General features: G+C 34.5%; 1 protein-coding gene across 1 annotated transcript in view; it reads left to right on the top strand.

Annotated features, from left to right (window-relative positions):
- Nucleotides 1–18,813, top strand: part of LOC107283359 (dystrophin) — a 336,632-nt gene that overhangs the window by 68,411 nt on the left and 249,408 nt on the right. Inside the window, exon 2 of the mRNA XM_029283193.1 lies at nucleotides 11,754–11,815. Coding sequence (XP_029139026.1) covers nucleotides 11,754–11,815 — 62 coding nt within the window. The remainder of the gene's footprint in view (nucleotides 1–11,753; nucleotides 11,816–18,813) is intronic.

Raw genomic sequence — 18,813 nt, 5'->3', positions numbered from 1 at the left:
CCCGGGCCGCTGTGCTACTGTGCTGGCGCGTCCTCCGGGCCGCTGTATAACACGCCGCTGAGCCGGTACAACCTCCGGGCCACTGTATGCCTCGTCTCTGGTCACTCCTCCCTTTTACAGGCCGTCGGGCCACCCCGGTCCCCGGGCCACCAGGCCGCCAGGCTGCCACGCCACTAGGCCCCAAACTCTCGTCGGGCCATGTTATATGTTAAAAGTAAGTGTAACTATACATATCATTTCTTTCTCTCTTTTTTGCTTTTTTGCTTTTAAAGTAATGTATGCCTATTGTTTTATCAAGAGTTCTTTACAATATATTTGAATATAAATTCCTATAAATAAATAACCTTATGCTGTGGAAATCTCACAAATTCAATATCTTTGGTTTTTTCAATGGTAAATAAATGTCCTTTGCAGGACATTGTTGTTTTTCATTTTTTTTAAAAAAATGTATTTTTTTTCACCTATGTACATTTGTTTAATAAATATAAATCTGTCTGATAAAATATATGGTTTTGCCAGGTTTTACTTTACACGTTTTTACTTTACATGTATGACTAATATTCAGAGTTTTTCCTGTAAATGAAATACATTTAGATTGGGATATCCAACCTTGCTAACTTTAAGACTTCAACTCATAGAATTCTCCAGCCAGCCATGCCAGGAGTTAAAGTCCATAAGTCTTAAAGTTTGTAAGATTGAATACCCCATGCTTTAGATCCTTCTGGCTCAAAGAATCATTTGATCAAGGCCAAGGAAGCCTGGGGGAGACACAATCTTTAGTGTTATGCATGCAGCAAGAAAACCAGAACAGCATTGGCCAAAAAAAAAAAAAAGGAAATTATTTTCCACTCCATAGAGACAATTTATTGACATGGTAATGATTACTCCATTCTTATATCAGATTTTGCATAAAGACGCACACACACACACTGATATAATGAGTTCTTTAATTACATAGATATTGATCAGAGAAAAAAAGAGGGAAAGAATCAGAATACCAAAGTCAGAATCTCAGATCTGATTATGCAATTGTCAAGCTCTTAGGTTAAATGAGAGCAAAAAAATAATAATCTTGTTATTAGTCTGGCACAACTAAGATTCCTGTAGATTTGCAACAAGCAAGCTAGCAAAGAAACAAAAAAGCAAAAAAAAATGTTTACTCAATTTAGAAATATACTGTAGGTGTAATTTTGGAATGAATGCATTAGTTTTAACCTTTCTGTGTGTATAGATTATGCAGTGAATCATAGACTGCTATAAATAGAGAACATTTTATGTCAACCTTTAAATTAAAAGAGGGGGGGATGTACAATTAAGAGAATCTAGAAAAATCGTTGTACCTAGTATCTTTAGAAAAACCGAGGATGAATGTTCAGCTCCTTTGACAATGCTATAAAGGTTAACATAATGAACTAGTACTTGGAGAACCAAGTGCAAATCCACATTTCAACTACAAGTAACATATTTACTAATATACCATGTTAAGTTGTTGTTTTGAGAGTAGAATTAGCCGAAGGAGTATTGTGTATATTGCTTTGAGTTCCTTGAGGAATTCTAAGATACACATCTGGTGTATGATCCATCTGTCCATGTTCTGGGACTTTTACACTATTATTATTCCTGTTCCATAATTTTTAAAAATGCCTTACAACTTACAACTGTAAAAATGGCTTAATTATCTTTATGACTGATGATTTTGAAGAAACAAACACTAAAAAGAGAAAAGAGCTTGGAAGAGATGAAACATTGGTCAGTGGCGGAATGGAGTGGTCAGAATACCTGCAGAATTGTAGAATTTCAAAAGTAAAATGATGTTTGATCCAGTGTCATTCAAAACACTGCAAAGTTACAAGATTTGGAATGAACTGCTTGCAAACTGCTGGAAAGATTCAATGTTAATAGTCCCTTAAAATGTTTAAAATATTTATGGTGAAAGCATTAAAGCAATTTACCTTTCTTATTTTTTTGCTTCTAATATGGATGTACCATATTAGCTTTAATATTAAGTACATGATTAGGAACAAATAGCATTGAGAGGATTAACTGCTACATTAATGAAGACATTACATTTTCCAGGGTTTCCTTTGTGTGCATTTTTCTTTATTTCTTGTGCCTAAGATTTTTATCAGGTTATTTAGCTTTTTTGAAAATAAACAATTGTAGTTATGCTTAAGTACAACTTTTCTGCACTGGATTTGCTTTGCTACTAACAGGGCATCTAAACACAATATTGTAAGCATAATTACATTTACATTTTAGCTTAATGAGTAGCTAATGCTCATTGTCTCATTTTGGCAATTGTGTATTTATGATCTGTAGAATGGGAAAGTATTGTCATTTCATAAAGTGGTATGTATTTTTTAAAACACATTTTTTCACTATTTAGAAATTTCAATACTACATAGCAACTCCAAATAATATTGCATTTATTTACTGGGTTGGTTGTAGTAAAGAACTAGACAAAGCTCTTCAAGCATAAGTTGTTGAGTTCATTTTGAGGAATGAAAATTAATGTACATACTCACATTCTTGATGATTCTTGACACTTCTGCTTTTTTTTAAAAAAAATTACAAATTAAATCTACCATGCATTTTCACTGTTCTAGTTTTTACTAAGTGCAAGGGACTTCAATTATTACTTGTGGTCTATCAGTCTACATAGATCTTTAATTAACTCTAACTAAAGTATTTTGTCCTTGTGGTAATTAATGACATAATTGTACTAATGGTATATTAATTAGAATTAATTATAAAATATAACATACATTATTGATTCTAAAGTGGGATCATATATAATAATCATATATTTTAAATAGATGGCATAATTGAAAGTGCGCGAATCCTCAAGGAAAAATAAGAGAATCACAATTATTTAAATAAATCAATGTCATTAGCATATATTAAACTGGCTGATTCTGGACTTTAGTTTTCTAACTTTTCACGTTAAGTAATATTGGTGATTCTGCATTGAAGATTTTAGAAGTTTCCATAGAAGAGAGTATAAGTGTCTCAGGATTGAATTGTGGAATTCTTGATGTTTTCTGAGATTGGTTGTTTGCTTACAGACATTTCATTAGCTGACTAGATGACATCACCAGTGCAGGGTATGAAGAGCTTGCCCACCAGTGTTGCTGGGAGTGCGCTTTTCTCCTTGTTTTCTGCTTGATTGTTTGGCATTAATCCTTACTTATCTGTATGTAGGCTACAGAGGATGTGTTCTAGTCTTTGTATTTCCTTCTTAGCTTTTTTATTGTCTCTGTTGAATAGTGTACAAATGTGATTTATTGCTATGTGTTTATTGATGGCTAATTTGTCTGAATGCCAAGCTTCCAGGAATTCCCTAGAGTTTGGTTCTTTAGGTTGAAAATGAAAGGATTGTCATATAATATATATCAAAAAGATGTACAATGACATATACTGTTTTGTTTTTGTTTACTTTTTTGTTCTTTTTTCTATTCTGTTTGGTAATTTATATATTACTATTACTATTATTTTCATGTTTTTCTTTTTTCTTTTTGTTATTAATTGAAAAGCAATAAAAATAAATAAAAATATGCAGTGCCTGCTGTTTTGGTTTCATTCAGAGTCTATCAGATTACTTTATATTTCAAAAGTTGCAAAGCAAACAATTAAAGAATTGTTAAATCCTTTCTTTGATTTCTGTTCAGAGTGACCGATGCCTTTCTTATACAATTCTAGTATATACAGCTGTAATAGAGTTAATCAAAGCTTTGATTAGTAGGTTATTAAATTCTCTCAGTTGCTTTGTTGAATTGAATTAGATACTTTTAAAATTATCTGTAGATTTAACAGACCTGCCCATGCACTCAGACATGACCATAAACATATATGTTAATTGAGTAGAACCATTAAAACATTGTAATATGATTATTTCAAATGCAAATTCAAATCTCATCTTGGCTGGTTTGACACACTTCATTGTAAGGGTGATATGGACAGACATTGCCTGTGGTCTACATAATCAGTTGCTCAGTTTCTAAGGCGTGGCTGTAATCACATGTCTTATGGTAGTATACTGTAGGTTTTAGATTGTACATTTTAGGAAAGTGAAAGCACCTTCTTTAAATTAAATCTCAAATAACTTTCAGTTAGGATTCTGATCCTAAACATTGAGATTGGGAGCCACTATGTTGATGTTGAAAGGAACTACTAGATCAAAAATTCCATCAGGTAGAATTTCATCATGTTGATATTGAAAGGAACCAGCTAGATCAAGAATCACTTTTTTGTTGGGTCCCCAACATGCTTCAATTTCTGCTAGAGCAACAAAGATGGAACTGCTCCTCAGAGCTCTAAGGTAATGAAGAGAACAGTTGTCTTAAAATTCAGATTATTCAGGAAAAACTACATATTGATTTTCCATTAAGGGATCAAAGAGCTACACCGATGCTGATTTTGGTGGTTTCAAACGTGTCTAAATCAAACATTTCTAAATGTGGTGAGAAAGTGAATTTGGTTTGCTCAGTGTTGTTATGAAAGGCTCTGTCACTGCTGAGAGCAAATATGTCATTTTCCTTAACTCCTGATGCTCAAACCCACAGGAGACAGCTGTTTTACAATCCCCTCACAAGGAACTGCCACTCAGAGCAATTGTGGGGGTTCTCCCATTCTCCAGAGAGATTCAAAGGACTGATCTCCATTGATTTGCAGAGACATCTTCAGTCAGTCATGACCTACATCTTTTTTTAAAGTTAATCTCTCTTTCTTCCCCCCTCCCCATGTACACACACACACACACACACACACACACACACACTCACCAGGTAATATTGGAATGCTTTTTTTTCACCAATTAGCTTGACTGAAACAATTGCATTATTGATACAATTACTACTTCTGCCAGGTTTTTCCTAATATGATAATGTAACATGGAAAAAGATATTAAATAAGACTATTTTCTTCAGATTCAGCTGTTAATGTCTATAGTATTTCTCCAAAATATGGAATTAACACTCTTGCAAAACATCAGTGAAGAAATAAAAACTAAGGGGAAGCCAAGGTTGCACACTAGCAGCTTTTGAAATCAAACCTACATACTTAAAGCTAAATATAATAAGGTGGTGCAAATTTTCAAAGAGGTCTCAATATTCTCTGAGATTTTGTAATGGCTTGGTGTTCAGAGTGAAGTGTGTCTCCCTTTCAGTGCTTCGCTGAAAAAAATGATTAGTGGAAGTAAACAGTCTTGGAAATTTTGGAAGAGAGGATTTTAGTACTTGGTAAAACTGCCTGATCTCCCTTTATAGATTAAAAGGAAAGGGTGGTGGTTACTTGTATCTATCTTAGCTTTTGTAGGGTTAGAACAGGGGTATCAAACTCGCACCGTTACGTGACATGTTGCGACGTATCGTGACTTTTTTGCCATTGCCAGCAATGGGGTGGGCACAGTTATGTTATGATGCATCTGGCCACGGGACAGTAGTTTGACACCCCTGGGTTAGAAGGTGTTGTTTATGCTTCTGGCCACCCAGTATTAGATTACTTAGCTCACTGTGGCTGTATATTGGGTTATGAGTGGGGAACTTTGACCTGGGCAAAGGATGACAGGAGGCTTTGTCTGGAAGCCTCCCATCATTTAGCTCTGAATGCAGTTGGAAACCCTAGTCACAACTGATATGCAGTTTGGAAGTTCTGCTGTACTCTTGGCTCTTGATTAATGAGCAGGTGGCAATTATGAGCAGGAAAGTCTCCACACACCAATTGCATTTTTTCATGGAGGACAGTCTATTTGTGAATAGTCATGACTTGGTCACCTCATTTGGACTGTTGCAACACACTCTATATGGGGTTACTCTTGAAGGCAGCTCAGAAGTTACAACTGGCATCCAGAGAGACAACAGTTTAATTCAGAAATTGATAGGAATAAGAAAGCAGAAATGTAGAACATGTAAACAAGTATTCATCTTCGAAGAACACTTCCAGAAGCTAAGATAAGAGGGATATAAGACTTAAAGCAAGAACGTGTTGAAATCTGCTGGGTATATATTTTGTGCTAACTTTCCCATTAGCTTAGAAGCTGACAACCTTGTTATGGTTCTCATTCCTGAAATAAATGTAGCTTTTAACTATGTTTCTCCAAGTCCCTGGTGAGTCAAATATCTAATTTCTTCTTGTAGTCTTCTCACAGAATATTTTAAATTTTTGCTAAGTCTAAAAAGTCCAAAAAAATTACCTTGCCATTATTCTTATGAAAATCAGGTTTTTTTTTAAACAATATCCTTCCTAATCTGAAAGAATGTATACAGTACATACATTTCAAAGATCCTGGAGCACTGGGGAACCACCAGAGGACTGGAAAAGGGCTGATGTAGTTCCCATCTTCAAAAAAGGGAAAAAAATGGATCCAAGAAATTACAGACCTATCAGCCTGACCTCAATACCTGGGAAGATTCTGGAAAAGATAATCAAACAACGAATCAGTGACCACCTAGAAGCAAACAAAGTCATTACTAAAAGCCAACATGGGTTTATCAAAAACAGATCATGCCAGACAAACCTTATTGCATTCTTTGACCAAGTGACAAAATTAGTGGACCAGAGGAATGATGTGGATATAATTTACTTGGACTTCAGTAAGGCATTTGACAAAGTAGATGACAACCTACTACTTGATAAGGTAGAAAATGTGGGTTAGACAGCATCACCACCAGATGGATCTGTAGCTGGCTGACCGGCCATACTCAGCGTGTGGTCCTCAATGGAACCACATCTACATGGAGGGAAGTGTGTAGTGGGGTGCCCCAGGGCTCTGTTCTGGGCCCAGTGCTCTTCAACATCTTCATCAATGATTTGGACGAGGGGATAGATGGGGAACTCATCAAATTTGCAGACGACACCAAGCTAGCAGGAATAGCCAACACTCCAGAAGACAGGCTTAGGATACAGGAGAATCTGGACAGATTTGAACACTGGGCGCTATCTAACAAAATGAAATTCAATGGTGAAAAAAGTAAGGTTCTACATTTAGGCAAGAAAAACCAAATGTATAGGTATAGTATAGGGGGTACCTTGCTCAATAGTAGTAACTGTGAGAGGGATTTCGGAGTCCTTATGTGCTGCAGCTGCCAAAAAAGCCAACACAGTGCTACGCTGCATTAACAGAGGGATAGAATCAAGATCACGCAAAGTATTAATACCACTCTACAATGCCTTGGTAAGGCCACACTTGGAATACTGCATCCAGTTTTGGTCACCACGATGTAAAAAAGATGTTGAGACTCTAGAAAGAGTACAGAGAAGAGCAACAAAGATGATTAGGGGACTGGAGGTTAAAACATATAAGGAAAGGTTGATGGAATTGGGTATGTCTAGCTTAATGAAGAGAAGGACCAGGGGTGACATGATAGCAGTGTTCCAATATCTCAGGGGCTGCGATAGAGAAGAGGGAGTCAGGCTGTTTTCCAAAGCGCCTGAGGGCAGGACAAGAAGCAATGGATGGACACTAATCAAGCAGAGAAGCAACCTAGACCTAAGGAGAAACTTTCTGACAGTTAGAACAATTAATCAGTGGAACAACCTGCCTCCAGAAGTGGTGAATGCTCCAACACTGGAAGTTTTTAAGAAGAAACTGGACAGCCATTTGTCCGAAATGGTATAGGGTTACCTGCCTGAGCAGGGGTTGGACTTGAGGACCTCCAAGGTCCCTTCCAACTTTATTATTATTATTATATCCAGTATGTTCTTGTTCATGGTGAGCAACATCATATGAAACATGCAAAAGATAAGAAAAGGCAAGCAAAAGAATTTAAGGGCATAACATAAGGAGTAAAAAACAGCTAAATAAACTGTATTACCAACACCATTCAATATACTTGATACTTTTTCTATCTTACAAGCCATACGTGCTTGTACTCTATTGCCTTTTATCTTTCAGTGCAAAAAGTTTATATTTTATTTATTTATATAAAAGATTTATATGGTTGCCTATCTTAAGAAACTCTGGGTGGCTCATAACAATAAACCCTGTAACTATGAAACAGTCATAAAAAGAGTAAAACAATATAACAAAAATCTTGCTTTGAGAAAACAATCATTCTCATTGTTGTGAATGATTCCGGCTGTTTGTGATTCTGGACATCATTGGGCTTCAATGTTTTGCTTCAATAGCAAACTCATAATATCTAGATTACCACTTAAACACCATTGGCATTAACAAAATTACCATGAATTAATTGCAAAAGTCACCTTTACTTGGAAGTAATTTCCTGCAGAAATTACCATGAACAGAATCAAACAACATCTGCCTATCCCAGGTCTTTGGGAAGGACTCAATAGGTGGATAAAAATGCCAAATCCAGTCTAAACATCTGGCTATATGACATAATAATTACTATTTATTAAATTTATAGGCCTCCTAATTCCCAGTGACTCTAGTTAACATGTATCTATTGAGTAATATTACATAAAAATATAACTTGGAGATTACATTAAAACAATATATTTCATGTGCAGCCAGAATATAAAAAAATACATATAATGTGGCCCTTTATCTGAACAAAACAATACAGTTGAGAAATGCATATGTGAATCTGATTGGGGTAAACTTTAGGAGTCAGAAATATGATCTGCATTTATTTTATTGATGTCTTTTATACTGTACACTATGATCTTATTACTATTTTTATTTCATATTTTGATATGGCCTAATAACTAATCAATTATTTATCATTAGTAGTATTATGAAGATTAAGGTGATTATGACATCCAACTGTATTTTCCCCTTTTTCAGAGTGGAAAAAAATGAATTGTTGTTGGAAAAGTTTAGTAGATTTAGGAGGGCCAGAGAATTAAAATGTAATCCAGATAAGATAAAGATGCTTTAGACAGAGATATATTAAAAATAAAATGAAGTACGTTCCAAGCTTAGTAGGAAATAAGTTGTCATGGTTACATGATTAGGGCAGAAGGTAAGCTTCTCCTTCCTTCCTCTCTCTGTCTTTCATTATTTGTACTAAAAAAAAACCTTAATCCAACCATCAACATAGATTAGAAATGAGAATATTCAGGTTCAGTTTGAACAGAGGTATGCTGGCTGCATCACAACTAATTCTAATGCTAACTAATATTAGAAACATTTGTTAACAAGGAGCAATGGAGTATGTTCAGGACATAAAAACCTCACAGCCAATCCCTCTTGACATAAATTCATTTTTAAAATATCGGAACTGATTATGTTTCTACTGTATATGTATGTATGGATTGATGGGTGGATCATCCACTATGTCTGGGATCCAAATACAATATTTCAAAATATATTTTAATTTAATTTAATTTCAGAATATCTTATAGGATTTTTGATCTCTTTCTTTGTGCAGAAAACTCAATCGTATATTTTTTCCTAAAATAGTTAATTCAAGTGATTATATTTTTTCAGCATGTTGCAAGGTTGCAAACTGAAATACTATATAACTATGAACATTAACAGGAAACCACTCAATACTAATTCTTGAATTAATTCTGATTGCATATTGCTATGCATCTGTCTCTTGGTCATTTATGCATCTATTAAGCTATACATGTAGTCCTTGACTTAACAATCACAATTGGGACTGGAACCTTGGTCACTGAGTGTAGTGTTTATTAAGCAAGAAACATGTGACTACTTTACTGAGTTACCACAATCCCAGCACTTCAGGTTGCAGTTGTTAATCAATCCCACAGGTTGTTAAGAAGACAAAATCACAAGTAAAAAGTTCAGGGATGTCTCAGGGGCAGGAGAGGCTCTGGGAAGCATGGTGCAGGCTGTACACAGTTTGGAGCAGGTGCTTCAGTGCAACAAAAAGCTGCTATGAACTTCAGCTACTCCATAGCCCACTAGTTTGTGCAAATCCTTCCACAGCCTGAGAAGCCTCAGCCTGCTCCCTGGCCCACCAGACCTGGGAGGGCTTGGCTTGTTCTCTGGCTCACTAGAACACGCAAAGAGCTGCCTTGACATATAATAATAATAATAGTAAAGTTGGAAGGAACCTTGAAGGTCATCTAGTCCAACCCCCTGCTCAGGCAGGAAACCCTATACCATTTCAGACAAACGGCTGTCCAGTCTCTTCTTAAAAACTTCCAGTGTTGGAGCATTTACCGCTTCTGGAGGCAGGTTGTTCCACTGGTTAATTGTTCTCACTGTCAGGAAGTTTCTCCTTAGTTCTAAGTTGCTTCTCTCCTTGATCAGTTTCCATCCGTTGCTTCTTGTCCTGCCTTCAGGCACTTTGGAGAATAGCTTGACTCCTTCTTCTTTATGGCAGCCCCTGAGATATTGGAACACTGCTATCATGTCTCCCCTCTTCCTTCTCTTAATAATAATAATAATAATAATAATAATAATAATAATAATAATAATAATAATAATAATAATAATAATAATAATAATAGTAAAGTTGGAAGGGACCTTGAAGGTCATCTAGTCCAACCCCCTGCTCAGGCAGGAAACCCTATACCATTTCGGACAAATGGCTGTCCAGTCTCTTCTTAAAAACTTCCANCCTTAGTTCTAGATTGCTTCTCTCCTTGATTAGTTTCCACCTGTTGCTTCTTGTCCTGCCTCCAGGTGCTTTGGAAAATAGCTTGACTCCCTCTTCTTTATGGCAACCCCTGAGATATTGGAACACTGCTATCATGTCCCCCCTCGTCCTTCTCTTCATTAAACTAGACATACCCAATTCCAGCAGCCGTTCCTTATATCCTTTAGCCTCCAGTCCCCTAATCATCTTTGTTGCTCTTCTCTGCACTCTTCATTAAACTAGACATAGTTTAATGACTAAACTAGACATAGCTTCATTGAGAATGTGCTGGTGGGCCAGGTTGGGGGGGGTATAGGCAAATGGGAGGAGCATTCCTTCAAGTCATGAGTATGGGTGGACCACCAAATATCTGAAAACACTTGACCCCAAGGGTATTGCAATGGCCATAATTTAGAGCAAAGGTCCCTTTGTTCAGCATCATCATAATTTAGAACAGTCACTGAACAAATGGCCAAGTCAAAGACCACTTTTATTCTCAGAATGGTTATGTTCCTTTTTTATTAGTTTTCAACTATTTCTTCTTTCTTGGTTGGGATGGAAGGAAGGTGAGCTAGAAAGGTATTTTTTGACATTATGTTCAGTTTAGAAAACCTTACAATATTTTAAAATAATATGTTGAATTTAGGTTGTTAAAATTAAAATCTTGGTCAAATGAATTGTTGAAGTAATAATAGAGACCATCAGGAAATATATAGATCTAAATTGGACTGTGTAGTTTAAAAACGTCTCATAAGAAAGCAAAAACAGACCACCTCTGTGTCAAAAATAATGATAATCTTTTTTCCAGATGTTATTCCAAACAGATTCCACATGTTACATTTGAAAATCATGCCTGCTCAGAACATCTGCATTTAATTAAGTTAGTAAAAGTAATATTTATGAGTTAAAATGCATTTATCCATTTGCACTTTATAATCATCCATATATAGTTTTGTGACAGTAGGCATCAAAGTATTTCCAATAGTTGAATTAATGTATTTATAGATTTGATAGTCCAACAATGAACTAATCTGATCTGATTCTGAGATATTGAGCATTTCGAGATTGTTGCCCTTTTACCTTAATTAGAAATTAGTTGATACTGTGTTTTAAAAACAGTTTTTAAAAATTTCTAGCATCTGTGAAGCTTGTGCTAGTAATAATATTGAACAAAAGCCAAATACTGTAGAAATGAATTCTTTAGTAACCATTTTGAATGAACAACTGTACTTTCTTTTATAGATGAAAGGGAAGATGTTCAAAAGAAAACATTCACAAAATGGATAAATGCACAGTTCTCTAAGGTAAGAAAAATACTCATTTTGCATTAAAAAATAAAATGTAACTTATGAATAAATCATATTGTATAGTTATTATTTAAGGAGAAGATTAACCAGAATGATTTCAATCAGTATAGTTTAGTTTGTGTTAGCTTTGCTGGTTGGTTTCCTTCCTTGAATAATTTTGTAGAAAATGAATGCAAAACCAAATGAATACAAAGTAACAAAAGTGTAATATGTGAAAAGATTCTGAATACGCCACTATTTTCCAAATGATCATTCCTTTTATAATATAACATTTTTTAGCCAATGTGATACTATGTATTCATTGGGATATTATTTATGAATCAGATTAGGTTTTGAAACAAAAATTGAGTTTTTGTAGTCCAGTTGAGAGTCTTTATGTATTCATCTTGGAATAGTGAATAACAGAAATTTTTAAAAGTTAGAATCCATAGGTTAATTGTAATATGTTTATTAATTTTATTAATTAATATTTTTTCAGAAAAATATTTCTGTGCTTAGGAATATTGAATGGTTATGTGTCAAATGATTAAGAAAACAAACATTTATATAATAAATATATAATAAATTATAGATATAAGAAATTGTTTGCAGGTCTGAGTCTGGTGTGACTCACTGCTATGGTTTTGGAAATGGTTCTGGTAAAATCAGTATTAAATGGTGCGTTTTAATTGAAAACAGTGTTTTTTTGGGAGGAATGTTAGATCTGATTATAAGCTAGTTCTTTTAAGGAACAATCTTTTACTTCTCAGATATGGATATTGTCCTCTTTGATTCTGAGAATGAACCTCCTTCCCCAGTATTACAAAGAAGCAGTAATAAATTATTGTCTCAATCATAGAAGTGTTTATTTGAGTATTAAAAAACAGAATAGTTATAATAAAGACTAAGGGCCTCCTAGGTTCAGCTGTAGTAATTCAGACTTAAAATTTGTCATGTCTTGTTTGTGCAAAATAATGTTTCACTATGAGCGTTTCACTTTACTATTGTTTGCATATTGCCTTGCAAATATAGTAAGAATGTACTATCAGAAAAAATGTTTGCATGAAGGTATATTTTAAATAATTCAGAATTCCCTTTTTCATCTGTGTTATGAAATCCTAGAATTATTTCACTGACCAAGAAGTTGGAAGAAAGTGTAAAATACTACATGTTATGTATCTACATATACATACATACAGAGTACATGGCATACCTAGTATATAGAGTGGGGAGGCAGGAAATGCTATGGATCCCCTCTCCTAAGGAGATTCTTCTAGCAGGAACAAGAAGAAGGATATATTCCATGGTGGCTCCCTCCCTCTGGAACATCATCACCATGGAGATAATATTGGTCTCCCACTTTGACATTCTTTTACAAAACCCTGAAGACCTCATTTTCCCAATGGTCTGGGGACCCAGAGTAGGATGGAGCCCATCAAGTGACTTATTTGATTGATTGATTGATTGATTGATTGGTGTTTCTGGAAGAGGTGTTATAGCTTGTTATTGTTTTTATATTAGCTTTTTATCTTTGTAAGACACCTGGAATCATTGAGAGTAAGTTGGGCAGCCATATATACATTTTCTTAAATAAATAAAATATATTAGGAAAAGTTCTGCTTATGAAGACAATTCTTGATTGGATATTCTAAACTGAACATTCTAAAATGTATAATGTCTTGTGATTAACATTTTAGGTTAGATATTTCATTTACAGCTGCAGAGCAAAATATGCTGACATGAGGGGTAAAATAGGATATAAATTTAACACAAATAAATTAATGTCACCTTATCAAAAATGTGGAAAGATACACCTGTCTATAATTGTTCAAAGTAACCAGTCTTTGCTATTAGACTTTTGAAAGCATCTGATAGATCTAGAAATAAAGCTTTGGAGAGAGCATGATTGATTATATAACCAATCAATTTTTCAAGAAAAGAAAAGGGGAAAACAGATGTACACTATAAATTGTGGCTTATTAAAAAAAATTAAACTAGGGTAGGAAATGTAGTACATTCAGACAGCAATATACCAAACTCTCAAAAGCTACATAGTTGTTAAATCCAGGAAATAAATATCGCACAGATATCAGAAAGCCATGCCAGTTAGAAGTTAAAAACATAATCTTGAAAACTGTAAATGTTTTCTTAGGCAGACTTAGCAAACTAATGAAGGTGGACTCTTTTTAAATGTTTCCTTCCCATTGTCCCATGTATGGGTTCTGCTGCCTCTTTTCACATCAGTTTTAACCAGGGGTGTCCAACTTTGGGAACTTTGGGAACTTCAACTGGTGGATTCTGGGAATTGAAGTCCATAAGTCTTAAAGTTGCCAAGGTTGAACACCCCTGGTTTAACAATAATCAGACATGTTTTAATAGAAAATTATTGTATCTTGAAGGCAAGATAGCTTGATAAAATGTAAATTATTTTCTTTAACATACCCACAAAAACAAGCAAGGCTAATATTACCCCAGAGTAATTTATCAAGGAGAAATCTTTTTTAACTTATTCAAACAGTGTCTTCTCTGTTAATAATTCTAGTAATTAGCGGTAGAAATTATAAGAAGTTAATTATAAGGGTCATAAGACTGATCTTCGTGCTAAAGATAATTAGTCAGATTAATTTGCTTCAATTCTTCCTCATTTGTTCAAAGTTACCCTATGTTAAATAGCATAAAAACTTCAGGTTTTTTACATCAGCTTTCATTCTAATAATAATGCTTTTTTATATTAGGCATGTGCTTCTTTAAAAATCACTTTAATTTATAAGTATCTTGGAGGAACCAAAGCAACAAATTTAATATAGCTCTCCAGTATTGTGAATATGTCTGATTTGTATACATAGATATACTGCATACTATTGCCCTATTATTAGAGCTTATGTGCCAAATCTAAACATCTTAAATTTTAAACTGTAAAATGTGAAAGAATTTTGCCATGGTTTTCCCAGTTGCAATGTATGGATGTGAAAGTTGGACCATAAGAAAGGCTGAGCGACAAAGAATTGAGGCATTTGAACTATGGTGCTGGAGAAGATTCCTGCAAGTCCCTTGGACTGCAAGGTGTTCAAACCAGTCAGTCCTAGAAGAGATCAACCCCAACTGCTCTTTAGAAGGCCAGATCCTGAAGTTGAAACTCAAATAGTTTGGCCACCTAATGAGAAGGAAAGACTCACTGGAGAAGAGCCTAATGCTGGGAAAGATTGAGGGCAATAGAAGAAGGGGACGACAGAGAATGAGGTGGCTGGATGGAGTCACTGAAGCAGTAGGTGTGAACTTAAATGGACTCCAGAAGATGGTAGAGGACAGGAAGACCTGGAGGAACGTTGTCCATGGGGTCGCGATGGGTCGGACATGAATTCGCAATTAACAACAACAACATTTATAAACAGAGAAGGAGCAAAAAAATATTTTGATAACTTTTTGTGCATATAAAGGTAACACAGGATACATTTTTGTATCTTTTGAAGTACTATAGTTTTGAAATGGAAGAAGAGAAAGTAATTTTGCTACTGTCATTATCTTCATCTGAGACTATGCAACCTCTACATTTTATGTATTGTAAGATAGAATATAGAGAGAATAATATGTACCTCCTCTAATTGTTGTTTTTATTTTTCGTCCTTACTTTTTCATTATTGTTAGTCAATTTTCCATGCAACAAAATGTAGTAGGACAAGTAAACTGAATGAGAATCTCTATAGACATTTAAATTGAACGGAATATATCCTGTACTATTAAATATACCTACCTTCACTTATAGGCGACACCATCTTTTTATATAACATCCATGGTGTCAGCTCTCCTATCAGGAAGTAATATGTGTAAAACTCACATCTATGAGTTCCAGATGAGTATGGAGTTCATATGAAAACTTAGTTATTATTCTGCAAAAAGTATTAGTTTTCTTAAGCTTTTTATTTTACAGCAAATAATTCTATTAAGACAGTCACATTCCCAATCATATAAAATATGCAAAATAGTTTGAATTTTCCTAATAAATCACCTAAATGGCTCAATCACTATGAGCCCTTCCTGTTTTCTAGATGTTTTAGATTACAAATAATAATCTCAGAGAAAAAAAGATTGCATCAAAACCATGCACAATATCTTTACTCTTCTGTGTACTTTTAATCCTCATACATTATGTGATAAACAAAATTTGAGGTTTCATTTGTACATACATTAATTAGCGTATGCACTAATTGCTGTAAATATACATTATTCATGTTCTATCTGTAAAACTGGTACTAACTGATAACCCTATTATTTAATGAAACTATTGTGTGCCAATAAGCTATTCAGTTATATCTTCATACAGATTACGTGTTTTTATAATTTTCCTTCAATTCATCTTGTAGAGAATTAACCTAAACTTTTTATTTTTCCTCTAGTTTATAGATAACTATGCAGAATTATAGCTTAGACAATTAAGAAAATCTATTCTTATGAGCAAGTTATTTTCTGTTATGATCTTTCAGGAAGAGAAAAAATAAGCCATTTACAGATTTCATCTACAAATAAGATGATGACTGGCTGTAAAAAAAAATCTAAAATCAATATTAGGACAATATATTTAGAGAGAGAGAGAGGGAGAGAGGGAGAGAGGGAGAGAGAGAGAGAGAGAGAAAGAGAGAGAGAGAGAGAGAGAGAGAGAGAGAGAGAGAGAGAGAAAGAAAGAAAGAAAGAAAGAAAGAAAGAAAGAAAGAAAGAAAGAAAGAAAGAAAGAAAGAAAGAATGAATGAATGAATTTCTTAGTTCTGTATAGCTTTAAATTCTTAGGGTCCGTGAGAGAAGAAAAACAAACAAATGAAGAAACAAAACCCATGGAGTTAATTTTAGATACTACTAGACAACCCATGTGTTGAGTTATTATTTCATATATATTTCCTTACCAGATTCCTTCCCCATCCCCTCAGAACTCTACAAATATATTAAGAAAGATGCAAAAGGCCTCACAAGGACCTACTTTTTTCCAATCAGGCTTAGAGTCAAGACAGAGATAGATACCTTTTTAGGCAGTGAAAGAAAATCATGAGAGATCTACATATTCTCTTCATGTGGCATCTGGAAATTGCAGGTTGCAATGTCAAAAGCAGCATTAAAATAGTATTACAGGCAGTTCTCAACATACGACCACAGTTGGGACTGGAATTTCCATTGCTAAGCAATGTGGTTAAAACATGGTATCATGTGTGCATCACTTAGCAACTTGAATCCCAACACTTCACATTGCAATAGGAAGGCAAATTCCACTGGTCATTAGCTGAGGACCCACCCCAATCCAACTCATTCCTGTCTCAATAAGGTAAGGGAAAAAGTTTTGCCATGTGATGCACTGTTTTGTGCAAATAATGTTTACAGACCCAAGAATTATAACAGTTTATAAGTAATGGGTAAATAACATGATATGCATTTTAATATATTTTTCTATGAATGAGAAGTGCTAATATCTGGATTTCAATTTTTATAGCCTATTAAATATTTCTTTCATTTTTTAATGTTCTATGGCATTAGATTTCAAAAACAAAAATCAATGTCAAGTTTGGCCACCATTTTTTATGCCAAAATCTAGCATCTTTGTGAGGCACAATAGGAGAAAAAATAATTAATTCTTAAATAAATAAAATAAAACAGAGTATCTTTAGGTAAATCATAAAAATATTCTCTGAATAAATATTTCCTGGAGATTTTCATTTAATCCTCTTTTATTAAAAGAGGTGCCCTTCTATAGCGCAGTGCAAGATACATCAATCTTCCTGGGAACATTCACTTTATTTCAGAAGAAACAAAAAATAATTATTTTAGTTATTTATTATTTATGTATGGTGACTATGAGGAACTGATAAAACAACAAGGTTTTTTGCCATGGGAAATCTCTTACTCTTATGAAAGTTATTGTATTTTCCTTTCAATTCCAACAATGTTTCCCTGTAGAAAGATTCTCCATATTTTTGGTAATATTTCATAGAAGATATATTGGGGGGAAAAAGAGAGAGGACATTATGAAAACCTCAGATATGAAGGTTTTGAACATAACTAGTAAACAGTGACCAGGGAAAGAAAATACATCTCTGATTAAGCTATAATGGAGTTGTATTGCAGAGTTAATTAGTAATGTATATCTGCAAAATTAAACTTTTCATCTTACTGTGAGCCGCTCTAATGTATGTTTGACTTGTCAAAGTGCAAAGAGAAAAAGAGTCTCCATTCCATTTTAGTGTAAGCTAACTCAGAAGTTAACTTTTCTCCAAGAAATGTAGGCCACAAGTTCAAAAAACTGTTCCTCTATCAAATAACTAGAACTTGACAGAGAATTTTCATATATGAATCTTGGCATTCATTCCCTACAATAAATATTGCAAGAATGCACATGCGCAAACACATGCGCAAACACAAACTAGGGGAAAAGAAGAAAGTTTAAATAGCTAATCATATGAATTTGTATATTTTTTCATGAATTCAAATGATTATGTTAAATCTGAAATGACAACTTTGTGCACCAATCTTGAGCAGGGCAGGGCAACCCCAAGATGGAAGGTCCCCAGATTTTAAGTACCAAGCGCCCACAGCCACTTGGTTTTACTAGGGTTGAACCTAAGCCAGCTTTTCTGTATCTAAGCTCAAACAGCCTCTGTGAAGTGAGACAAGACTTTGCTACATAACGTGGCCTGCAAGAACTCAAAATATACACCTAAGTATCAGCAGCATGCTAATAATAACTGACCTCAAATTGAAGGATGATCTCTTTCATCAGATGCATATAGATATTAAATAGGTAACGTAAGGTAAGAATATCAGGCACTCTGAAAAATCAAAGGCTTCTTGTTCAACTTCTCCTCCCCCACCCTAAACATTGAGTAGAACCAGTGATGGAGAAAGGAGAAACAATGTAATATTGTATTACCCATTGCCACTACATGAAGCTGGTCCTGAAGGATACTATGACTGATGATATCAAACGTGGCTGATAGATGTAAGGGAACAAGGATAGTAGCATCTTTCCTATTTTGGGT

The sequence above is a fragment of the Protobothrops mucrosquamatus genome, unplaced genomic scaffold (genome assembly GCF_001527695.2).
Source record: "Protobothrops mucrosquamatus isolate PMUCROS unplaced genomic scaffold, P.Mucros_1.0 scaffold34, whole genome shotgun sequence".
Taxonomy (NCBI): Eukaryota; Metazoa; Chordata; class Lepidosauria; order Squamata; family Viperidae; genus Protobothrops; species Protobothrops mucrosquamatus.
This window is presented reverse-complemented; position numbering and strand designations above follow the sequence as displayed.